At 44.8% G+C, this 26926-nt stretch overlaps 1 protein-coding gene across 1 annotated transcript in view; it reads right to left on the minus strand.

Annotated features, from left to right (window-relative positions):
* Positions 1-1142: 1142 nt before the first annotated feature.
* The window catches only part of LOC126291461 (uncharacterized), an 80006-nt gene continuing 54222 nt past the window's right edge, over positions 1143-26926 (minus strand). The window contains exons 3-4 of the mRNA XM_049984973.1: positions 9241-9530; positions 1143-1186 (exon numbers count right to left, since the gene is read on the minus strand). Of these exons, the coding sequence (XP_049840930.1) occupies positions 1143-1186; positions 9241-9530 (334 nt within the window). The remainder of the gene's footprint in view (positions 1187-9240; positions 9531-26926) is intronic.

Raw genomic sequence — 26926 nt, forward strand, 5'->3', positions numbered from 1 at the left:
ATGAACCGCATCTTCCAAAAATTCTACTAATGAACGGAAGACGACTATCCGCCTTCCCCACAACTGCTATTGCATGCTTGTCCCACTTCACATTTCTCTGCAGTGATACGCCCAAATATTTAATCGACGTGACTGTGTCAAGCGCTACACTACTAATGGAGTGTTCAATCATTACAGCCTTTTTTTTCCTATACATCTGCATTATTTTCCATTTGTCTATATTTAGAGTTAGCTGCCATTCTTTACACCAATCACAAATCCTGTCCAAGTCATCTTGTATCCTCCTACAGTCACTCGACGACGACACCGTCCCGTACACCACAGCATCATCAGCAAACAGCCGCACATTGCTATCCACCCTATCCAAAAGATCATTTATGTAGATAGAAAACAACAGCGGACCTACCACACTTCCCTGGGGCACTCCAGATGATACTCTCACCTCCGATGAACACTCACCATCGAGGACAACGTACTGGGTTCTATTACTTGATAAGTTCAGCGCCATCTGGCCATCTGTCGGACATTTTGTGAACTTCATCTTCTTTTTTTGTTCTAGTACAACCCTGTGTCATTCCAAGCATGTATGTCAATTGTTACCTCTCCATCTACATTATTCCGTGGTTTATTGAGTTTTCAAATTTGTACTGACTTTTTGATCACCCGGTATTTGTTAAACTTTGTCTGAAGAACAACATACAATAGTGAATTAATTTAAGCCGTCAGGCACATAATTGTTAGTGGTTTAATAATTTTCGTATATATGAGATAGACTTTGTTTCATAGAAGGTCATTGATAGCAGATTGAGATATTGTTGTTTTAAAAGAATTTGTTTATATGATTGTTAAATAAAACGAGTGATACAAAAGGGGTCTACTCCTTCCAATTTGTTTCCCTATTGCCTAGTAGAGCAACGTTTCACTTTAATGATTTTCTAAGATAATAGTCGTGCTTGCGATCTGTTATCAGAATATATGGCTCAGTTGCCGACAATAGGGTATCATTTAGCGTCGCAGTTTCTGACGCCTATGCTTTATTTGGTATGTATTTTGATTTCGTAGAGCTGAATGGTGGATCTGTCGACTGAAGGCTATGAACAATACATTCTGCATCACTTTCGGACCGTTCGCACAAATAGTTTTCAGGCACTTGTAAATGCTGCGGCATCCAAAAATCTCACAAGACCTACACAATGAAATAACATCATTATCATCAGTGCTCTGCCCAAAGACAGATTTCCATGTGTACCTCTCCATGCTCTCACGTCTTCTGCCAATCTCTTCAGCCGCTCGTATTTCTAGCTTCCCTTTATGTCGTGTGTTATATCGCGTCTTCTCCCACGACTAGACTTCCTAAAGCGAGTGTCCTATCTCGTCCAACAATCCTCTCACCATCTCCTGCCGACACTCTTTCTTTACTCAGTCTTGCCATCCAGCTTGTCCTCGCCATTCTCCTCCGCAACTTCCTAAATGCTTCTAGCGTTTCCTCATCCTCTCATCTTCCCTACAGAGTGCCACACTCCAGACCGAACACTTGTCAACACTTTTCCTCAGACCTTTATCTAGTTTGCCACATAATAATCTCCCATTTGTATTGAATGCCTCCTTCGGTATAGAAACGCGAGTTTTCACCTCCTGGTGGCATCTCAAGTCTTCAGCAATCGTACTTACAAGACATTTAAGTGGTCTTACTCGGCTAATAACAACCTGTCCTGTGTTAATATGTGCCAATCTGGTTGCTTTGCCGATCGCTATACCGTATGTTTTTGCTGTATTGATTCTTATCCTGCATTCCACACAGGATCATTTACATATTTTAGCATTTTTATTAAGAATTCGTTCACTTTCTGCCACTAATATCATGTGATCAGCAAATCGTATACAACCTATACCATTTGCACCAATACACACTTCTCTTTTTCCTTTTTCCTTTCGCAATTTTTGCGGGTATTAGCTGAACAACAAAGAGGAGCGGCAACTACCTCGTCTAACACGGCTTCAAATGCTGCTTCCTCCAGACATTTCATTTCCAGTCATTTGTACTTTCAGTTGCAAATATAGGTTCTGTACTAATCGTCTCACGTTCCTATATACTCCCTTCCTCTTCAAAATATCCATCAACTTATTCCATTGTACTCTGTCGAAAGCTTTTCCGAAATCAATAAAAACAGGATAAATTTCTCTACCTTATTCAAAATATCTTGCCCCTAAGATTCTAAGTGACAAAACCACATAAATTTTACCCTCCGCCTCACACAACTTCAAATCGTCATAAAGGCGAGGTATGGACACACCGCTTATGATATCCACAAATCGGTGTTGGATATTTTTGATAGGACAGCGTATTTACTATTCCTCCTGAATTACACTATATAGGGTGAATCACCTAAAACTTGCACCGCAAATATTTAGAAAATGGAAAGTGCTGTTGATGTGCAGTTTTCTCAGAATAGATTGGTAGTCAGGGACTCTTATTGTTTGCAAATAAGCGGATTGTAATAAAACTTAGAAAGTTTTTTTTGTGAAAAAACAAACTTTCTTAAATGGAACAATGCCTATTGATATTCACAAACTACAAGTAGGGTAAATGACGATGTCAGTGGTGTTTGTTGCAGGGCTCTTGTACGAGTCGTTTACGTGACATCGTATTTTAAAAAGTTTCCACTCTGACAATTATTTGTGCCATTGAACCTATCTAGTTGTTATTTAAGGTCTTCTTATTTTTGCTTACAGTGTGACTGTGTGTTGCTTAAGTACACTGCGACTTGCTAGTCAGAAGGTTGTGGGTGAACAACAGCCGATATGCTCATGGTCTATGGAGAGTATAGGAAGAATGCAGTTTGTTCTTGTATGGTGTGTGCATATCGCAATTGTGTGTACGTACTGTAAGACCTTCGGTACACACACCATCAGATTATTTGTCTTGTCGCTCTAGCAAAGTAGGCGAGTGTCAGCAATATGTCTCGTGGTCTTATCGTGGCGTGTTTATCTTCCGCCGTTAGGTCAGACAGTGGAAATGCCACTTTCACGCAGATTGACGGTGACCAACTTTAAACAGTACTTGATTAATTTTCACACACATTTATTAAAATAATAACAAGCATAAACATTATGTAACTTGATTCTGGATGCTATTTACAATTGATAATCTGAAGTCCCTTTGGTCTCGGTACGTTAATCTTATTCTCACATATCTCTGATACTTGACAAAGTGTCTATACATTTATCTGCATGGCTATGTACAGGAATATGATAATCTTATTAGGCGCAGACTGAAACTTGACTACAGACTGGCACAGACAAATGTAGAACGAGTACAGACTGGTAGAGACTAATGTAGAGTCGTACAGACTGGTGCAGACAAATGCAGACTGACTAATCAGAGGTCTGTACACTCGTTATAATACCTCGTGCGTTCATGTATCACTGCGCGATTGCTGCTAACGTAGAACCTTTTCATCCTCGCAGATCACAATCTCATTGGCTGTGTTACATATTAATACGCGGATCGGCGGAAGCAGAATTTGGTCCGTCTCTAAGGCAGCGCCATCTCGTAGTGTGGTGACGGACGAGCGCTGCAACTGCGCTTTTGTGCTTAGCGGGGCGCGCTCTAGTGGAAAAGTTGTGTATGCACTGACTACGCAGAACTATGTACACAACAGAAATTGTTGTCAACCACTTCGGTAGTTATTTATGAGCATCTTGAACCAGTTACATGAAAGTGGTAGTGTAGCACATACACAGTGTAACAGAAGGAGTTAAGTGACGACAGAAGAGGCAGAAACTATTGTTCCTACTAGTGTTGTAGTTGATCCGCACGTTAGCTACCGTGCCATCGCACGAGGAAGTGCCGTGAGTCACGCAAGTGTCCTACAGTTTCTGCATCAGTATTGGTTCCATCCCTATTACATCTCTTTCCAACAAGAGCCGTATGGAAACGATTATGAGAATCGTGTTAATTTCTGTACATAGGCATTAAGACAGTATACTCCTGATCTACCATGTACACTATGTGATCAAAAGTATCCGGACATCTGGCTGAAAGTGACTTGCAAGTTCGTGGCACCCACCATCGATAATGCTAGAATTCAATGTGGTGTTGGCCCACACCCATAGCCTTGATGACAGTTGCCACTCTCGCAGGCACACGTTCAATCAGGTACTGGAAGGTTTCTTGGGGAACGTGGGCCCATTCTTCACGGGGTGCTGTACTGAGGAGAGGTATCGATGTCGGTCGGTGAGGCCTGGCACGCAGTCGGCGTTCCAAAACATCCCAAAGGTGCTCTGAAGGATTCAGGTCAGGACTCTGTTCAGGCCAGTCCATGACAAGGATGTTATTGTCGTGTAAACACTCCGCCACAGGCCGTGCATTATGAACAGGTGCTCTATCGTGATGAAAGATGCAATCGCCATCCCCGCATTGCTCTCCAAAAGTGGGAAGCAAGAATGTGCTTAAAACATCAATGTAGGCCTGTTCTGTGACAATGGCAGGCAAAACAACAAGGCGTCTGAGCCTTGCGAGGCACTTCTTCGTGCCATATCTCATTTGACATCCTGATTTTACTGTACTACCGCCTCGTTGTGTTAATTTAGACTATTGGTGTCACTGAGTTACCGCCTTGCCTGCCCGTGAGCGGTAGCAGATGCTCTCAGCAAAGATAATACGCCAGGGCTATATTGCTGACTGCTATTACTTCCCAGTTGTCTTGTGTTCGGGGTTAGTTCGGATCTGCCAGTGAGTTGGGAGGCGCTAATTGTACAGTTCGGACCTGACTTGGGACGCGGGAGAAGTTCAGTCGGAGCGCGGCTGCAGTGAGGTGCGGACAGCCACGACTCGCCCGGCGGTTGCCGATACACATCACTTGAGTACGGACCACTTTGGTTGGTCGTCGGTCGGTCATTTTGTCGGACGTCGTGTATGTTGGCCGGCGATCGCTTATGTGTTGCCTGTGTGCCGAATCGTGATTCGTCCTTGTTGTTGCAGAGTCGCTGCCATTAGTATTGGCTAGTTTTTCGAGCAAGTGTTCGTGAAACTGCGTGTAGCTTGTGATGTCGACTGCTCAGTTATTTTAGTGCTCTCTCTGTGCTGATGTATGGTTGTCGGTCGGTTCGGGTGGAACAGCGAGGAAATATCCTCGGGACGTAGTTTGGCCGGGCCCTCTAGGAAATCTCCGCGGGGCGTGGTTTGGCTGGGCCCGCTGGTGGTCTCTACGCAGTGTCGGGGTGTGTGGTGCTGTTCCCATTGCTACGAAGTCCGTGGCTCACCAGCCGTGGACACGAAAGTTGAGTTTGGATTTAATTTACCAGCAATTCAAGACCACATTGCGCCATTTCGTTCTCGTTGTTGGCTGTTGGGACGCTCCCGTGAGCAACAACGTGTGTGTTCGAGTTGGCAAGGGTTTAGCCACCATCCGGTGGAGTCTAACTGTAGTTGGTTATTTGAAATTGAAGTGTACCAGCGGAATTTTCTGCTTTGTAGCCGTTAACGTTCCGGTTACCTGCCCTGGCCGTTGGCATAAATTTAGGCAGTGTCCTTTCTTCATCGTGTTGTCACTGTCCAGCACGGTGTGTAGTTCGACAGTCTAATGTACGCTTGGTTGTGGGCGTCCATGCCTTTTACGTTTTGCATTGAACTCCCAGTTGTGTGCTGGTAGAGTGGAGCGCAAGTTACCTTGTCGGTGGGTCCGTTGACTGTTGGTTGGGTTGTTGTCAGATCGAGAATGGTTGGGCCGACTGCCTGTCTAACCTAACAGAACGTTAGTATTTCAAGTGCTGGCCGGCCCCCGAAACTTCTGAGCGCCGTTAGCTGCACTGCCTTTTCTTATTTTCTGTTGTGTGTATTTGCATGGCTCATAGCCAATGGTCTTGAATTAACGATGCAATGTTTGTAGTGGTGTTTTAAGTCATGGGCCTTCAGCCGCTTCAAAATTAAAGTTGTTTGTTTTCAAAGTGTTAGACTGTTTGGGCCTTCAGCCTGATTAAAATATTGTTTGAAGAAAAAGCCTTGCGCCTTCTGCCTACGAAAAATTATTTTAGCTGTGTTTTAAGTCATAGGCCTTCAGCTTTTTTAAAAGTAAAATTCCTTGCTCGTCAAGTGTTAGTTTGTTTGGGGCCTTCAGCCTAATTTAAGATAAGGCTTTGTTGTTTAAATTTATTCTACCTTGAGTTTTAAGAAATGGGGCCTTCATCCGTTTTTAAATTAAGAATCTTTGTCTTTCGAGCATCAGACTGTTTGGGGCCATCAGCCTGATGGAGATAAGGCCTTCTGCCTTGTGTTTTGTTATTTAATTCAGCCGTCTTTAAATTAACGTTGTTGCTTTTGAAGTGTTACATTTTTGGGCCTAAAGCCAAATTATACAACTTATCGTGATGCCTTGTGCCTTTTAAAAACTCTTTTTGGAGTCTGAATTTTGAGTCAATAGCTTTTAGCCGTTTTTTTGATAAAGTGGTTGAGCCCTTAAGGCATAAGAAAGTGTGGCATATGCAGCCGGTAAGTAAGTTCAAGAATTTGTACTGTAATATTTGGTCAAATAAATAAAGTTATATGTGTTCGAGTCTAACTGACAGCCGCTCATTTTGGCCTCTTTCGACAATTCCAACTACCTATCCTGTCCTGCGGGTTTAGCAGGGCGTTTCAGGGTGCAACCCCCCTTCATGAAAGACATGGCCACACCATAACACCACCTCCTCCGAATTTTACTGTTGGCACTACACACGATGGCAGATGACCTTCACCAGGCATTCGCCATACCCATACCCTGCCATCGGATCGCCACATTGAGTACCGTGATTCGTCACTCCACACAACTTTTTTCCACTTTTCAATCGTTCGATGTTAACACCAAGCAAGGCGTCGTTTGGCATTTTCCGGCGTGATGTGTGGCTTATGAGCAGCCGCTCGACCATGGAATCCAAGTTTTCTCACCTCCCATCTATGTGACATAGTTCTTGCAATGGATTCTGATGCAATTTGGAATTCCTGTGCAATGATCCAGATAGATGTCAGCCTATTACACATTACCACCCTCTACAGCTGTCGGCGGTCTCTGTCAGTTAACAGACGACGTCTGCCTGTAGGCTTTTGTGCTGTACGTGTCCCTTCACGTCTCCACTTCACTATCACATCGAAAACAGTGGATCTAGCGACGTTGACGTGTGTAAATCTCGCGTACAGACGTATGATGTAAGTGACACCCAGTCACCTGATGGCCTTCGAAGTCCGTGAGTTCAGCGCCCCATCCTGCTCTCTCGCGACGTTTAATGACGACTGAGGTCGTTGATATAGAGTACTTGGCAGAAGGTGGCAGCACAATGAACCTAATATGAGAAACGTATGTTTTTTGGGGTGTCTGGTTACTTTTGATCTCACACTGTATCATGTTAACTGATGAAGCCACTTTTATCAATAATTCCTCGGTAAACCTCGGAAACATGCACTATCGGTCTGTTGACAAACCCCGTTGGCTTCGTTAGGTGCAACGTCAGCGTCCGTGGAGTGTAAATATGTGACGTGGCATAGCGAACCATCAGCACATAGACCCGTGTGTCATAGACGGAACGCCGGCCGCAGTGGCCGAGCGGTTCTAGGGGCTACAGTCTGGAACCGCGCGACCGCTACGGCCGCAGGTTCGAATCCTGCCTCTAGCATGGATGTGTGTGATGTCCTTAGTTACGCTTCAGTAGTTCTAAGTTCTAAATCGTTAGATTGCACACAGAGCACTTGTACCTTGGCCTGTTCGTTACGCGGCTTGGGAGCTTATTGATTTTTTTCTGTGGGAAAATCTGAAAGACGCGGTCTGCAGCGACAAACCAACTGCATCCGATGCTACTCAGTGACGTATTTCTCTGATGTTTCCGCTGAAATGTTACCACGTGTGTTGCAGTCAAAAATGGTTCAAATGGCTCTGAGCACTATCTCTCCCCCAGAACTTAGAACTACTTAAACGTAACTAAGGACATCACACACATCCATGCCCGAGGCAGGAGTCGAACATCAGACTGTAGTGGTCGCGCGGTTCCAGACTGTGGCGCCTAGTACCGCTCGGCCACCCCAGCCGGTCTGCGGCAGTCGTTGCATACCAAAATGGAAGTGTGTACTGCCGCTGCCGGCGGCTATTTTGAACACAACCTGTGATGATCACTTGTCTCGTTACTGATCAGGATTCACAAAAGTAGTGTAGGCACTTGTGTTGTTCTGTAGTGTGTGCTACCACAGGTCTTCTACAAGTGTCGGTGTGGGAACTTGGCAAAATACGGTACCTCGTAAATAACTCGCACTAGAGTCCTGCAACAAACACCACTTACCTACTAGTTTCTCCTACTTTTAATGTCAATAGGCATTGTTCCATTAAAAACTGTAAAGCCGCTGACTACTATTCCATTCCGTGAAAACCACACATCAATAGCACTGTCCAGTTATGCAATATGCAATATGGAAAATTGTACTGAAATGCAGGAAGATCTGCAGCGAATTGACGCATGGTGCAGGGAATGACAATTGAATCTCGATGTAGACAAGTCTAATGTGCTGCGAATACATAGAAAGAAAGATACCTTATCATTTAGCTACAATATAGCAGGTCAGCAACCGGAAGCAGTTAATTCCATGAATTATCTGGGAGTACGCATTAGGAGTGATTTAAAATGGAATGATCATATAAAGTTGATCGTCGGTAAAGCAGATGCCACACTGAGATTCATTGGAAGAATCCTAAGGAAATGCAATCCGAAAACAAAGGAAGTAGGTTACAGTACGCTTGTTCGCTCACTGCTTGAATAGTGCTCAGCAGTGTGGGATCCGTACCAGATATGATTGATAGAAGAGATAGAGAAGATCCAATGGAGAGCAACGCGCTTCGTTACAGGACCATTTAGTAATCGCGATAGCGTTACGGAGATGATAGATAAACTCCAGTGGAAGACTCTGGCAACAGAGACGCTCAGTAGCTCGGTACGGGCTTTTGTTGAAGTTTCGAGAACTTCACCGAGGAGTCAAGCAGTATATCGCTCCCTCCTACGTATATCTCGCGAAGAGACCATGAGGATAAAATCATAGAGATTAGAGCCCACACAGAGGCTTACCGACAATCCTTCTTTCCACAAACATACGACACTGGAATAGAAGGGAGAACCGATAGAGGTACTGAAGGTACCCTCCGCCACACACCGTCAGGTGGCTTGCGGAGTATGGATGTAGATGTAGATGTACGGTACAAGGTGTAGCTGGTTCACCCTGTATACCGAAGAGCAGCATCTTCCTGTACTGGTATTGTGTACTCCTTTTCCCCAGCAGCAGCGACGAGCCGCTCGTTGTTCCGCGGGTGGCGGGGGTGGCGCAGAGGCGCGCCTGGGACGCGGAACTTTGGTCAAAGGCGGCCGTCTGTGCGGGGGCGGCAGGCGGCAGGCGGCAGGCGGCGCAGCGGCCGCAGTAATACGCAGATTCGCATTCTGGAGACGAGCGCGCCGTCAGGGGGAGAGCGCGGGCGGCCGCTGTCGGTTTTGCGGGGGCGGGCGGCCGGACAGCTCGCCTCCTGGGGCAGGGGGAGCGGATTCCAGGCGGACAGGTGCCGGGGGCGGCGGGGGTGGGGGCGGGGGCGGCGGCGGCGGGGGAGGCGACGGCGGCGGTGCAGGCGGTATTGACCAATGGCGGGCGCGGCCACTGGCCAGGGAGCGCCGTTCATCACAGCGGCCGCGGCTGGAGAGCTGGAGCCGACTGGAGCTCGCGAGGAAACCCGTCATCCTGTGTTTCTATTCAGGGGTGGCCAGCAGCCCGAGCTGTGGCTGCAGCAAACTTACCAGACCGATCTGAAGATGTAAGGTAGAAGATTTTGAACCTTACATGATGCTAAATCAGTACTAACACACCGCATAATAATTGATAATTGGCCCACCGGTAGGAGAGAATGGACAGAGAAAAGGAAGTTGTGTGTCCAGAATGAGATTTTTCACTATGCAGCGGAGTGTGCGCTGATATGAAACTTCCTGGCAGAGTGAAAATCTCATTCTGGAAACATACCCCAGGCTGTGGCTAAGCCATGTCTCTCTTTCAGGAGTCCTAGTTCTGCAAGGTTCGCAGGAGAGTTTCTGTAAAGTTTGGAAGGTAGGAGACGAGATACTGGCAGAATTAAAGCTGTGAGGACCGGGCGTGAGTCGTGCTTCGGTAGCTCAGATGGTAGAGGACTTGCCCGCGAAAGGCGAAGATCCCGAGTTCGAGTCTCGGTCGGGCACACAGTTTTAATCTGCCAGGAAGTTGTGTGTGTCATGTCAGACTAACGAGATGGGCTCAGAGGCTGGAACACAGCCGGAACCCCTAAGTAAGGTGTTTATGTCATGTCAAACTAACGGGATGGCCGCGGCCGGACCCCTTTGTCGGCTGGCACTTCAGACCACCAAAGACGTTGGGAGAGGCTGCACCATCACAACAAGAAGCGAGAAGGAGCTATATGCGAAAGAGAGAAAGACGATTTCGCGCCACAGTGGAAAATTTGCGGAAGACTGTGGCGGGATTGGCGCAGAGCGCGTAGAGATACATATTAAAAGTTTGGTGGCAACAGTAACCGCTGCAGAGCTCTGTGTCGCAGTTGTGTACAAACGCGCACATGGAAGTCTGTGTCGTGACTGGCTAACAACGCGCACGGATCCATGCGGCGAAGAACGGCCAGGTTTGCAAAAACTCTGAAAATGGGACTCTGGGGTCGGCTGTAGAGGAGAGCAGTCGCGGTGTCTGGTTGCCCTGCTTGGAGAGCGTGGAGAGAAGTAGGTTGGAGAAGTTACCGGCATTGAGTCCAGTGGTTACCCTCCAAGTCTGAATAGTGTAGATCATACGACTCCACACACGTAGCATTATCTGTTCCTCTGAGGACGGAAACAGATTTGTACTAACTTGTGGTGTTCATATGCAATCTGAAGTGTAGCTTTGCTGCCACGCACTTGAGTCGACCAACTACTCTTGGCATACGTGCAAGTGGCTTGAGTATTGACTAGTGACGGACTCCGCAATTGAACACTTACGTACAGGAGTTTACGGGCGCAAACCACGTTCACGTTGCGGAGTAAAGCCAAGCTCGCTCACTGGAAAGGCGGTATCAAGACGTTGGATGGGCCGACACTCGTAATCATCTCGGAGAATTACAGTGATATTAGCAATCATCAGCCAAAGTGGGGCACTGTAATTCTAAATGAGTTCGCATTCCGCTACTCTTTGACTAGCGCTCTCTGTGTCCGTTCAGGCAGAACTGCAATAGAGTCACTTGCGGGTTCAGTGTTGACTTAAGTAGTTAGGAAAAGAGGATGCATTGTGCCAATGATAGGCTAGTTAGGTTAGCGAGTGTATTGTATTGTCATGTTATGCTAGAAATATTGCTCATCCTGTTCTGAATAAATCTTAATTTGGTATCATGTGCTAATCACCGCATTATTGATTTCGTAGCAAGCAATCATATTTTTGTTTACTAATTAGAGTGTATTGATAATTTCGATGCAAATGATACTGGGGGCATAATCGCGCGTTTAAACAGAGCCAACTTGAGTCAGATAGCAACTCATGGTCGACCAACACTACCAATAGAGGTTTTTAAATACATCGATAATTTATAATAAACCCCCCGTATCTTGCAAAGAGAACGGCATATTCAGAGATCAATACTTGACTTAAATGGATTGAAGTAACAAATAGAATAAACAATCACAGTCTACTTCATCTCCACTATACACTGCAGAGTCTTAAACCACCGTCAAGTGGATTTTTACGAACTGATGCGACATTGTACGCCTGTGTGTTGTTGAATTAAGTCTATTACGGATCTACACGACTAAATCGCTAAAACGAGCGCTCGGTCACGCAGACCCGGTTGGAAACTACCTATATATCGGGATCCAGAGCAACAAAAATTCGATTTTCAGTGTTTCATGAAAATCTTGGCCATACATAAAAAAATTAAAAATTAAAAGTTGTCATAATCAACTCATATAGAGGTGTAAAAGGTTGAACACAATACGACAAGTATTACAGTTAGAAACTATCCATGGTGTTCTAGTATATCACAAACTGCGAGGCTTAGAAAAACAGTCAGTCCGCATGTAGCATTCAGGGAAGTATGTTATGTCTCCAGTTTCCTCTTGTGATGCTAATCCCTGAAAAATACCGGCTGATTAAAAAGTCAGTATAAATTTGAAAACTTAATAAACCACGGAATAATGTAGATAGAGAGGTAATAATTGACACACATGCTAGGTTTTATTGGAACCAAAAAAAAAAGTACTGCTAGAGACGTGAAAGAACTCTTGCGCGCGTCGTTTGGGGATGATCGTGTGCTCAGCCGCCACTTTCGTCATGCTTGGCCTCCCAGGTCCCCAGACCTCAGTCCGTGCAATTATTGGCTTTCGGGTTATCTGAAGTCGCAAGTGTATCGTGATCGACCGACATCTCTAGGGATGCTGAAAGACAACATCCGACGCCAATGCCTCACCACAACTCCGGACATGCTTTACAGTGCTGTTCACGGCATTATTCCTCGACTACAGCTATTGTTGAGGAATGATGGTGGGACATATTGAGAAATCCTCTAAAGAACATCGTCTGTGTCTTACTTCGTTATGATAATTATTGCAATTCTGATCAGATGAAGCGCCATCTGTCGGACATTTTTTGAACTTCGTATTTTTTTGTTCCTAATAAAACCACATGTCATTCGAAGCATCTGTGTCAATTTGTACCTCTCTATCTACATTATTCGGTTATTTATTCAGTTTTCAAATTTATACTGACTTTTGATCATCCGGTATATAACGTTTTCCTACGAGAAATACATTTAAAAATTTCGATCAATAATCACACATATCTTCACCATATTTTACACTTTTCTGAAAAAGTAGGCAAGGGAGAGAAGGTCGTTCTGTGTGCCAGTTTTCGTGAACTTAAATTCAGTCATTTAGGAGAAAAGTGTACTTGAACGATAAAAAGTCAGGTTTCCGGTAAATCGCAAAACAAGATGTAAGACTAATTAGCTTAGTAACATACAGTTTTAGAAAATTCAAGCTGTACACTGCTGATGGTCAACTTTTTCTTTATCCCTCATACTCTTTTCTTCATTCCTGTATTTGTCCAAGCCTCATTGGCAACTGATTTTACATCCATCTCCGCTTCAGTTAATCGCAACCAATCAATAGCAAAAAAAATGGTTAAAATGGCTCTGAGCACTATGGGACTTAACTTCTGAGGTCATCAGTCGCCTAGAACTTAGAACTAATTAAACCTAACTAACCTAATGACATCACACACATCCATGTCCGAGGCAGGATTCGAACCTGCGACCGTAGCGGTCGCTCGCCTCCAGACTGTAGCGCCTAGAACCGCATGGCCACGATCAATAGCAGTTAAAACTTAAACCATATTCCTCATGGTCTGGACATACAATTATTTCACAACACGAATTCTAAAATTTGCAGCGTGGCCGAAAATTTTTGCTGCAACCATTCCACCAATGTTCAACACTGTCAGCCCGACAAATACAGTTTTCGGTTGTTGCTCCCCTCTGCAGCTCTTTCCGTTGGGGTTCTGTGAGATACCATGCAGATCTGTATTTGCCAGATCCCTCTGCTTTGGCTTAATAGCCTTCAACCGACAAACAGTGCTTGCGAATGTATTGTATGCCTGTACGACCAACTGAAGGTAACTGTTGAACCAAATGATGTGTATTATTTGATAGTGCTTCGAACTAGTTGCCTCAAAATCTCCATTTGGTGTTAAATTTCTATACTCTCGGCATTTCTAACACAGAAAATACAGACCTTCAAATAGTAAAAGACGCCGCACGGGATAGCCACGCGGTCTCGGGCGCATTGTAACGCTTCATGCGGCTCCCCCCGTCGGAGGATCGAGTCCACCACGCTCGGGCTTGTGTGTGTGTGTGTGTGTGTGTGTGTGTGTGTGTGTGTGTGTGTGTGTGTTCTCCAAGGCGTAAGTTGGTTTAAGTTAGATTAAGTAGTTTGTAGGCTTAGGAACCGATGACCTGAGCAGTTTGGAACCGTAAGACCTTACCATAATTTTTTCAATAGTAAAAGACAGCAGTAACTTTGTAACATACGTGTTTCAAATTCGGAAAGTAACATATAATTTACGATAAGATCTTTGGTTGCAAATAAAACGCAGACTTGCAGATACGCCTGTACTTACATTCCAGTAAGGATTCTAGATTAGATCTATCTAAAGGCTGAAATAAGTCGGGAGAAGAAGACTACATAACATGTTCTGGCACACTTTAATATGACAGGGTGGTGTGGAACTGTGCAACATTACGAATAAAGGAAAAGCTATACACTTTTGTAATCGACGTGAAACATTCCTTTCTGTAGAATAGAAATATATTTTTACAATTTTTGGTCATTTTTCACTAGCAGGTACTGAACTATCTAGGATGTCCCAGGAAGAATGGTCGGGATTTAGGGAAATGACATGAACCCTTACTCTAAGAAGAAAACACTCCAAAACGCAGCTAGGAGCACCTCTTCAACTTCCATTCTATGAATCTCTTCTACTTTCCGTATTTTGGGAGGAAGTAAAAGGAATCGAAACAATAAGAAATTGTAAACACGGGCTCTAAAATGCATATCTTAGGAACCATCGGCATTTGTTCAGTAGAAGACATTTTTCACTGTAGCGATGACGAACAACTGCTCGTAATTCTTAAGGTAGGCTCCTTTACTGGATATATTACTACTTCCCAAAATATGGAAAGCAAAGAGCTTCCAGAGAAATTGTTTGACAGTGTGGAAGATGAAGAAATACTCACAACTTCTAAGCTACGCATTTCGGACCAGTGTTCACAACACTTTCTTTGCTGTTATATCCCTGAATGTTGACGCTTCCTGCTCGGACTCCCTGTACGTCTTCAGCCGCTCTACACTTGGCGCCAGCTTACCCACAATACATTCGTGCAGAATGAGACCAACTAGATGCATCCAGCAAACTTTACAACCATTTAGAGACTGCTTCTCGCAGAAATCACCCATAAAGTAATGAAAGGAAAAAAGTTACCACTTATGCATTTTCGCTGTTCACGTAGTAAAACTTGACCATCAGGCATGACGTTTTAATTTATCACTTCTTTGCTCCAACCCCTATTCGCGCCCATTTTGCAGACAGTATTAACATACACTCCTGCTCATAAATTAAGGATAAATGCAGAATGTGGTGCCACACAACGTGGCACTACACAAAACTGGCGCTAACGGTATAGACACATAGGGAATACGCACGCCACAGATCTGTAAGTCCACTGTATAAGTTGAGAAAACCGTCCCGAAACACATGTGCTACAAAACACCACTGTTTCCTGCGCATGAACCCCGACATCAATATGGGATATGATCACCATGCACAGGTACACAGGCCGCACAACGGGTTGGCATACTCTGGATCAGATGGTCGAGCAGCTGCTGGGGTATAGCCTCCCATTCTTGCACCAGTGCCTGTCGGAGCTCCTGAAGTGTCCTAGAAGTTTGAAGACGTGCAGCGTGCAGCGATACGTCGGCCGAGAGCATCCCAGATGCGCTAGATGAGGTTTAGGTCTGGAGAACGGGCAGGCCACTCCATTCGTCTGATATCTTCTGTCTCGAACTACTCCTCTACGATGGCAGCTCGGTGGGTCCAATCGTTATCATCGATCAGGAGGAAGGCGGGACCCACTGCACCCCTGAAAAGGTGGACATACTGGTGCAAAATGACGTCACGATACACCCGACCTGTTACAGTTCCTCTGTCAAAGAAATGTAGGGTTGTACGTGCACCAATCATAATCCCACCCCACACCATAAAAACACGACCTCCATACAGGTCCCTTTCAAGGACATTAAGGGGTCGGTATCAGATTCCTGGCTCACGCCAGATGAAAACCCAGCGAGAATCACTGTTCAGACTATACCTGGACTCGTCCGTGAACATAACCTGAGACTACTGTTCCAATGACCGTGTACTGTGTTCTTGACACCAGGCTTTACGGGGTCTCCTGTGACCAGGGGCAGTGTAATACACCTTGCAGGTCTCCGGGTGAATAAACCATATCTCTTCAGTCATCTGTAGACTGTCTGGAGACAACTGTTCCAGTGGCTACGGTAACGTCCGAAGGAAGGCTACCTGCATACTCCGTGGCCGTCTGCGGGCACTGATGGTGAGTTACCGGTCTTCTTGTGGTGTTGTGCACTGTGAACGTCTCGTTCTCTAGCGCCAGGACACGTTTCCAGTCTGCTAGAATCGTTACCATAATCTTGAGATCAGACTTTGTGGCACACGATGGGCCCGTGCTACGACCTGCTGTGTTTGACAAGCGTCCAGTCGCCCTAGTATTCTACCCCTCATAACGTCATCAATATTTGTTTTTTGAGGCATTTTCAACACACAGTCACCATTAGCACGTCTGAAAACGTCTTCACACTTACTCGCTACATCGTACTCTGACATGCACCAACACACCTCTGCGTATGTGGACTGCTGCCAGCGCCACCGTGCGACGAACGCAGGTCAAATGCACCGCAAGGTCATACCCCGAGGTGATTTAAACACGCAAACCGCCCACCAGAGCGTTGTTTCACCATGTATCAGCATTATCCCTAATTTATGAGCATGAGTGTATATCGTTGAATGTAGCTGCAGAATTATATTATTCTACGACGCATAATTTACGAGATATGATGTCATAAATATAAATACAAAAAATACAACCTCTTTTTTTTTTTTTTTTTTTTTTTTAAACGGACTGCGGGTTACGCGGACTGTACTCGTCTGATGCATGATAGAGTACTTAACAATGACTTCCAACAAAAAATTAATTTTAGTTCACGGTTCAAATCATAGAGGTTTCTAATAATGTCAAAAATTTCACACATTAATTCATTGAACCTGCTTGACAAGTGAGATTTATCGTAACTGTCGGTTCGGTATATACACTGAAGCGCCAGAGATAGTGGTATAGGCAAGCGTATTCAAATACAGAGATCTGTAAACAGGCAGAATACGGCGCTGCGGTCGGCATCGGCTATGCAAGACAAGTGTCTGGAGCAGTTGATGGATCGGTTATTGTTGCTACAATGGCAGGTTATCAAGATTTAAGTGAGTTTGAACATGGTGTTATAGTCGGCTCGCGTGCGATGGGACACAGAAGTGGGAATTTTCCGGTACGACCATTTCACGAATGTGCTGTGAATATCTGGAATCCGGTGAAACATCGAATCTCCGACATAGATGCGGCCGAAAAAAGATCCTGCATAAACTGTGCCATCGACGACTGAAGAAAATCATTCAACGTGACAGAAATTGCTGCAGATTTCAATGCTGTGCCATTAACAAGTGTCGGCGTGCGAACCATTCAACGAAACACCATCGATACGGGCTTTCGGAGAGGCAGGCCCACTCGTGTACCCTTGATGACTGCACGACCCAAAACTTTACGCCTCGCCTGCGCCCGTCAACACCGACATTGTATTATTGATGATTGCAAACATCTTGCCTGGTCAGTCGAGTCTCGTTTCAAATTCTATCGAGCGAATGGACGTATACGGGAATGGTCACAGCCTCATGAATTCATGGACCCTGAATATCTGTAGGGGATTATTCAGATTGGTGGAGGCTCTGCAATGGTATGGGGAGAGTGCAAATGCAGTGATATGGGACCCGTCATATTTCTAGGTGACACGTACGTAATTATCTGTCAAATCACCTGCATCCATTCATGTATATTGCGCATTCCGACTGACTTGGGGAATTCCAGCAGGACAATGCGACACCCGCGACGTCCAGAATAGTGGTTCCAAGAACATTCTCCTGAGTTTAAACAGATCCGCTGACCACCGAACTCCCCACACATGAACATTATTGAGCATATGGGGGATGCCTGTCCTGTTCAGAAGAGATCTCCACCTCCTCGTACTCTTCCGAATTTATCGACAGCCCTGCAGGATTCATGGCTTCAATTCCCTCCAGTACCACTTCAGAGATTAGTTGAGTCCTTGCCACGTCGTGTTGCGGCACTTCTGGATGCTCGCGGGGAACCTACACGATATTAGGCAGGTGTATCAGTTTTTTCGGCTCTTCAGTGTATATATTCGTATAGAAAAATGGGAAGTGCTTAGGGAACATTTCACGGTTGGAAAGAATAGCTGACACAATTTGAGCGACCTGCTGAATTTTATGTACGAGGGACGTTCAATAAGTTGTGCAACATATTTATCGTCGGTCAGCTTCGGTTTAAAAAATGCGGAAGCTGTTGAGATACAACGCGGAATATTCGCACTACAGCCCCTGTAGTTTCATGAAGTACCGATAAGTGGCGACACTGTACACAGCCTTCAAAATGGCGTCTGTAACGGAGCTACGTTCCTAGCAGGGAGCTGTCATTGAGTTTCTTTTGATGGAAAACCAGAGCATCAAAGATATTCGTAGGCGCTTACAGAATATCTACGGAAATCTGGCAGTGAAGAAAAGCACGGTGAGTCGTCGGGAGAGGCGTCTGTCATGATATCACTAGCAGTGGAGATGAAAGGCATCTTATCCGCATGCCTGTAACAGATCGTGCAGCCACGCCTCGATCCCTGAGTCAATAGATGGGAACATTTGCAGGACAACAACCATCTGCACGAACAGTTCGAAGACGTTTGCAGCAGCATGGACTATCAGCTCGGAGACTATGGCTGCGGTTACCCTTGAAGCTGCATCACAGACAGGAGCGACTGCGATGGTGTATTCAACGACGAACCTGGGTGCACGAATGGGGAAACGTCATTTTTTCGGATGAATCCAGTTTCTGTTTACAGCATCATGATGGTCGCATCCGTGTTTGGCGAAGCGTGTATTCATCATCGCCATACTGACGTATCACCTGGCGTGATGGTATGGGGTGCCATTGGCTACACGTCTCGGTCACCTCTGTCCTCATTGACGGCAGTTTGAACAGTGGACGTTACATTTCAGATGTGTTACGACCCGTGACTCTACCCTTCATTCGATCCCTGCGAAACCCTACATTTCAGCAGGATAATGCACGACCGCATGTTGTAGGTCCTGTACGGGCCTTTCTGGATACAAAAAATGTTCGACTGCTGCCGTGGCCAGCACATTCTCCAGATCTCTCACCAACTGAAAACGTCTGCTCAATGGTGGCCGAACAACTGGCTCGTCACAATACGCCAGTCACCACTCTTGATAACCTGTGGTATCTTGTTGATGCTGCATGGGTAGCTGTACCTGTACACGCCATCCAAGCTCTGTTTGACTCAATGCCGAGGCGTATCAAGGCCGTTATTACGGGCAGAGGTGGTTGTTCTGGGTACTGATTTCTCAGGATCTATGCACCCAAATTGCGTGAAAATGTAATCACATGTCAGATCTAGTATAATATATTTATCCAATGAATACCCGTTTTTATCTGCATTTCTTCTTAGTGTACCAATTTTAATGGCCAGTAGTGTAATTATAACGACACTGTTAAGTGACTGATATTGGATTCAGTGTTTCACAGGATAAGTTTTCTAAGGTCGTGTGCCTCAGCAGAACAACACACTAAGTGTGAGATCGCCGCCGTGCGACTGTAGCGTCAATTCCGCTCTCCTTCCTTCAACGACCGACTTTAGAGCCTCACAGTCCCAGAGCGGACATCCAGTGATACCCCCTCCTCCTCCTCCCCCACCTCCCTCCCTCGCCACCTGCCAATTCCGCCCCCCCTTCTGAAAAGTCGTACAGCGCCTCCCTGGAGGCTAGGACTTGCAGCCCCTTTTAATTCCGGTGCACCCGCTGCGCGATCCCTGGGAACGATGTGGGGGTGGTTTTCCTGTCAACGTCCGTGGCGACGCATGAATACGAATAAAGGAACGAGATATACTGTTGCCTAGCAATCAGGAGGGAATAAAACCTGACATGAGCAAAAGTGACGTCATATGCCGGTGTCCTTCCCTTTCATAGCTCTGTGTAGTTGTAAAGTTTGTCTTACGTGGATACCTTTACGTCAAGAAGTTTTGTTGTTATTTTGCTTCAAGTGTCAATGTTGGCCATAAACATCTCAGACGGTTAAGTTATAGACATGAAAGCGCATTTAGGCTACTAAAAAAAAAAAAGTTAAATAAATCTGCGCCGCGCGGGATTAGCCGAGCGGTCTCAGGCGGTGCAGTAATAGACTGTGCGGCTGATTCCAGCGAAGGCTCGAGTCCTCCCTCGGACATGGGTGTGTGTGTTTGTCCCTACGATAATTTAGGTTAAATAGTGTGTAAGCTGGTGGACTGATGACCTTAGCAGTTAAGTCTCATTAGATTTCACACACATTTGACCAAATCTTCTGCTTTGCTTATTACATGCCAGTGGTATAAGTATAATTTAATCGATATCCTCTACGCAGAGGAATTAAATGTGGTAATGCTGAAGAAATTACGTTATTTGTTATTTATTTATTTGGTTAACCTGATGTAAATTAAGGCCCTCTCTTATATGGGACCGAGGTTTCACACATACGCTATCCTTTTGCACAACATATTACCTAAGAAATAACAATTTTAATATTACAATTGCGCGGGTGAAGTGGTAGTGTGAGTAAATAATATTCACTATGAACTAATAAAGTTAATGCTGGTAATACTTGTACTGCTACAGCTGCTCCCACTAATAGTGAAAGTTGAAGAGGACCTCAGACAAGCACACATAACAGTAAACGATGCAGAAAACAGAACTGAATTCAGGAACACCATCAAAAAACATAAGTTTGACACCAGAACACAGAAGAGACGAGGATGCAAATGGACAGTGGAGCGAAAGAAACAACACAGTGAACACATGAAGAAAATTTGGGCTCAGAAAAAAAAACATAAACAGTCATTACAAAGGAATTCAAGTTCAAACGCACTCTTTAATTGGGAATAATCGAAAATAATAATAATAATGATAATAATGACGACAATAATTATGAAGTTCATAACAAAAACTACGGAGGAAAATTTAAGTAGAATTTATAGATGTACAAAATGTACGTTTCGTGTTATAGCGAGTATTGGGGAAAGGAAATTTAAAAACAGAATACTGGGAAATGAGGAAGGTCAGATTGGAAAGAGGGATGTACGAGGTTGACGTGAGAGTACAGGGAGAATGGGACTCTTTGCGGTTGCTTATTAACTGTATTCTGAAGCTGGAGATGCAATTCAGTTCTCTGATGTAATACGGGAGGTTGTTGCCGAGTCGGGCCCCTAAACAATGGATTGGGACAAAAACGATTTTGCTGTAATGTGAACGCGTGTTCCTGACGTGATGTTCAGACAAGAGCATTATGGTCGAGGATAAATGTCAGGGACCGTGTTCACTGATAAGACATAAGAGAAGACAGAGGGTATGGACACCTCTGCACTTTGTCTGCACGCAGCCGGGTCAGCAGTGTATGTGATCAAAGATTCGAACATCACAGATATAACGAATTGGGTATTCATAACCACTTCCATGCGGCGTGACCTTTCCTGAGAAGGGCCTTGCAGGTTACTTCCCTCAATCTATAACAAGAACCACAAGCGTTAGTTCAAGATTATTTTTCAGATCCAGAGAGAAGTACTTTTTATATTTTTGTAGGGCGTGGAGAGGTGCTGATGTCTTGTTGCACACTGCAGTTAAGTGCTGAATCTAACTTAGATTTTCATCCCTTGGACTACGCTGAGTGAGAGAAGTTGATATTTAGGGTCAAAGATGGAAGAGATTCCCGATATTTCGGTCTAATGAGTCTAGAGTGACCAACTAGTACCGCCTGGGTTTTGGGTGGGTTGACGTTTAACCTGTTACCCTGCACCCATTTTGACAGTACGCACAGATCGGAATTGACATTCTCTACAGCTGTCTTCGGGCTTATTGGGTTTGCACTTAGATATAACGGCAGGTCATCAGCAAGCACCCTGAAAGTATGTGTTTTATTACATGACCAGAAAAATTACTGATGACGGCAGAAGTAGAGAGGTCATAAAATGCATTCCGGCTACAGAAATTTGTGTAAGTCGAATTTAAATTGAAGTGTTAGGACGTCTTTTCTTAAGGTATATGGAAGTGAAACTTGTACGATAAGGAGTTCAGACAAGAAGAGTTCAGAAATACGGTGCTACAGAAATATGCTGAAAATTAGGTGGGTTGTTAGAGTAACTAATCAGGCAGTACTGAATCGCACTGAAGAAAAAAGAAACGTACTGCACAACCTGACTAGAATAAGCAATAGCTTAATTTAGCACGTCCTTAGGTATAAAAGAAGAGTCGATGTAGTAATGGAAGTATGAGGGGAAAAATTGCAGAGTCAGGTCAAAGGGTGAATACAGTAGGTAGATTCAAATGGATGTAGGCTGCATTGGCTGTTCGGAGGTAGAGTAGCCTGAAGAGCTGCATCAGACCAGTCTTCGGACTGAACAACAGCAGCAATATCGACACACCTCTCTGTTGGTTCACTTTATCTTCTTTCCCTACTGGTCGACAGCTCATTATAATCATACGGCTGCGACTGCTACGGTCGCAGGTTCGAATCCTGCCTCGGGCAGGGATGTGTGTGATGTCCTTAGGTTAGTTAGGTTTAAGTAGTTCTAAGTTCTAGGGGACTGATGACCACATCAGTTGAGTCGCATAGTGCTCAGAGCCATTTGAACCATCATACGGTTGTACACTGCTCAGCCAGAACATTATGACCACCGAATTGCTGTCGATATTGAAAGCTCCGCGTCTCCTCTATATCTCTTTTGTTAATGGAAACCTTTCCTTTTACAATAACCTATGTAACCTTCCCTTAGGACTTCTATGTATTGCTTAATAATAACAAATGAAATCTCCCCTTTGAAATTTATTCTCTTTCTCTATCTTTGCATACAAATTTAATTGCTGCTTATTAAAAGTGATTTGTTGATTATTTCGACGAAACATAGAATGTGTCGTCGTCGTGGCTCTCAGTCGTTATCTGCAATAACCGAAAACTGTTCCTTAACTTTTTTACTGTTACTGGATCGTCATCTGACTGTTACATCGAACTGCGATATGAATATACTTACTCTGGTTTACTATGCGCTATTAGCTGCTGGTGGGCTTTCATAATAAGTGGATGTATTTATTACCGAGGGTGATGTTATTCTTTAATAGCAATGCTGATGTTATTCTTTAATTAATTTGACTGAAGTTATGTAATTCATAGTTACACTTTTTCTTGACAACAAACGTAGATGGTTTTTGGGATGGATCATAATCAGTAATGCAAGATTACTGGCAAAAATCAATTATATTCTGAAAACGCTTCAAATATTTACTGTTGGTAATGAAATGATTTTACAAACGTTGAAATGGGGCTTACTTTTTACAATAATCTTACTACTAGCAATGCGCAAACATACCTTCAGTAGTCTTCAGTTTCTAAAAAAAAAAAAAAAAAAAATTAATTCAATAATATTAGTTCCTCTTATGATAATAGTTAGCTGATGTCTCTGTACATCCGTTTATAATCTCTTGTGAATCATAGCTGGTGGCTGGCAGGCACACCGCTCCTCTCAACCTCTCGCTTCAGACCTGCTACCAACTCGCTTCACATCTCGCTTACTACTGACTTCCTACGAACACTAAAGTGCGGTCTCTCCTGCCAACAATGCTTTCTGCTGCAGACAATCCCTGCTACCATCACAAAATGTATCAGTGCGCCGTCTTTCCCGCTCTTTTCTTAAAATGTATCCGTACGCGGTTTCTCCCGCCCTTTTTAAAATTATATCAACAATACTTTGGTGCAGATATTCCCTGTTACCACAATTATTTCCAACATGACAAATATTAATGATTCCTACTTAATCCTATTAATAAAAATATAAACATCTATCATAAATTGTGGTTTGACAATAGAAACACACACGTCTTACAATATAAACCCGTCCAGGCACACGACAACGGTGCATGTAGTGTCAATGAGCGTGCTGTCCCTGTTCAGAAGGGAGAAGGCGCGCAGTGTACCGCGTTTGACCGAGGGCAGACTGTGATGGCCTGGAGTCTGCGCACGAGGATTTAGGAAACTGCAGGACTAATGGGGTGTTCGAGAAGCGCTGTGGGGAGTGTCTTGAACACGTGGCGAAACCTTGATGAAACAAGATTCACATGTCGTGGCGTTGGTCGGTCACCCCTCTTTACAGCTGTCGGCGTCATAGGCTGGGGAGGCAAGTAAAACAGGAGAGGCGGCGTACTGCGGCGGAACTAACATCACACTTTAATGTTGAGCAGAGCACAAGCATGTCTGAACACTGTAACACGTCCGTTTTTCTCCCGACCTGGTGTGATCGAATAGCAGCCCAATATTTATTATTAACATGACCGCGAACCTAATGGGGCTGGTAACCGGAACTGACTGCTACGGAAGTTGTTACTTTCCAGTTCGTCCTGTTCAATACTATAATACTGAATGTATGGTAATAAGGAACTCCAACACAGTTTTACTAATTACGAACTTATATTCTTCTCAAAACACAAAAAGGAGACAGCCACTGCCTTCGTCATACATATCTAATTACGGCTAATCTCAGCACAGGCTTTCTTCATTTGCCATTATCGTCACACGCTAATCGATCACTGCATGGATCACTGCAATCCAAGGTTAGGCTGGCGCGGTAGACGAGAAACTATCGGCACTAGTAACGTCACTGATCACTTTTACAAAGATCTTCTGTCTCGAGCTACTCCTCTACAATGGCAGCTCGGTGGGGCCGTGCGTTATCATCGATCAGGAGGAAGGCGGAACCAACTGCACCCCTGAAAAACCGGACATACTGGTGCAAAATGACGTCACGATACATCCGACCTGTTACAGTTCCTCTGTCAAAGATATGCAGGGTTGTACGTGCACCAATCATAATCCCACCCCACAGCATAAAACCACGACTTCCATACAGGTCCCTTTCAAGGACATTAAGGGGTTGGTATCTGATTCCTGGCTCACTCCAGATGAAAACCCAGCGAGAATCACTGTTCAGACTATACCTGGACTCGGCCGTGAACATAACCTGAGACTTCTGTTCCAATGACCGTGTACTGTGTTCTTGACACCAGGCTTTACGGGATCTCCTGTGACCAGGGGCAGTGGAATGTACCTTGCAGGTCTCCGGGTGAATAAACCAGGTCTGTTCAGTCATCTGTAGACTGTCTGGAGACAACTGTTCCAGTGGCTACGGTAAGGTCCGAAGGAAGGCTACCTGCAATACTCCGTGGCCGTCTGCGGGCACTGATGGTGAGTTACCGGTCTTCTTGTGGTGTTGTGCACTGTGAACGTCTCGTTCTGTAGCGCCTGGAAACGTTTCCAGTCTGCTGGAATCGTTACCATAATCTTGAGATCACACTTTGTGGCACACGATGGGCCCGTGCTACGACCTGTTGTGTTTGACATGCCTCCAGTCGCCCTAGTATTCTACCCCTCATAAAGTCATCAATATTTGTTCTTTGAGGCATTTTCAACACACAGTCACCATTAGCACGTCTGAAAACGTCTTCACACTTACTCGTTGCATCGTACTCTGACATGCACCATCACACCTCTGCGTATGTGGACTGCTGCCAGCGCCACCGTGCGACGAACGCAGGTCAAATGCACTGCATGGTCATACCCCGAGGTGATTTAAACCCGCAAACCATCCACCAGAGCGTTGTTTCACCATGTATCAGCATTATCCCTAATTTATGAGCATGAGTGTATATCGTTGAATATAGCGGCATAATTATATTATTCTACGATGCATAATATTTTTTAAAACGGACTGCGGATTACGCGGGCTGTACTCGTCTGATGCATGATAGAGTATTTACAATGACTTCCAACAAACTTTAAAATTAATTTTAGTTCACGGTTCAAATCAGAGGTTTCTAATAATGGCAAAAATTTCACACATTAATTCATTGAACCTGCTTGACAAGTGGGATTTATCGTAACTATCGTAACTGTCGGATCGGTATACACATGAAGCGCCAAAGATAGTGGTATAGGCAAGCGTATTCAAATACAGACATCTGTAAACAGGCAGAATACGGCGCTGCGGTCGGCATCGGCTATGCAAGACAAGTGTCTGGCGCAGTTGATGGATCGGTTATTGTTGCTACAATGGCAGGTTATCAAGATTTAAGTGAGTTTGAACATGGTGTTATAGTCGGCTCGCGTGCGATGGGACACAGAACTGGGAATTTTCCGGTACGACCATTTCACGAATGTGCTGTGAATATCTGGAATCCGGTGAAACATCGAATCTCCGACATAGATGCGGCCGGAAAAAGATCCTGCATAAACTGTGCCATCGACGACTGAAGAAAATCATTCAACGTGACAGAAATTGCTGCAGATTTCAATGCTGGGCCATTAATTACGGCTAATCTCAGCACAGGCTTTCTTCATTTGCCATTATAGTCACACGCTAAACGATCAGTGCATGGATCACTGCAATCCAAGGTTAAGCCGGCGCGGTAGACGAGACACTAACTATCGGCACTAGTAACGTCACTGATCACTTTTACAAAGATACTTCATCACTTTCCCGGTATTTACTTATTATTTAGGGTTCTAACCACGGCGATGGCGACACCCTTCTCGGTTAAAAACCCCGTATTCCAATAATGGCCTCCACACATACACCATTCCCGCCAACCACCCAGGCGCATCTCGACACTCGCTCTCGCAACACGTCACAATCGATTGTTCGCCCTATCGACCTGTGCCGAGTGCAAAGGTACAGTAAGGGCCTACGGACTCCTTACAACACACAGTGCACCTGACAATCCTAACGATGGGCCTCCGCAGCCGACGATCCTTGCATGCGGCAATGTCAACACCACGGAATTGGCAGCTATGACTAAAATGGGTACGTAACCATCGGCACTGGACGTTGACGCAGTGGCAGAGTCACATGGTCTGATGAATCCCGATACGTTCTT

Source organism: Schistocerca gregaria, chromosome 9, assembly GCF_023897955.1.
Source record: "Schistocerca gregaria isolate iqSchGreg1 chromosome 9, iqSchGreg1.2, whole genome shotgun sequence".
Lineage (NCBI taxonomy): Eukaryota > Metazoa > Arthropoda > Insecta > Orthoptera > Acrididae > Schistocerca > Schistocerca gregaria.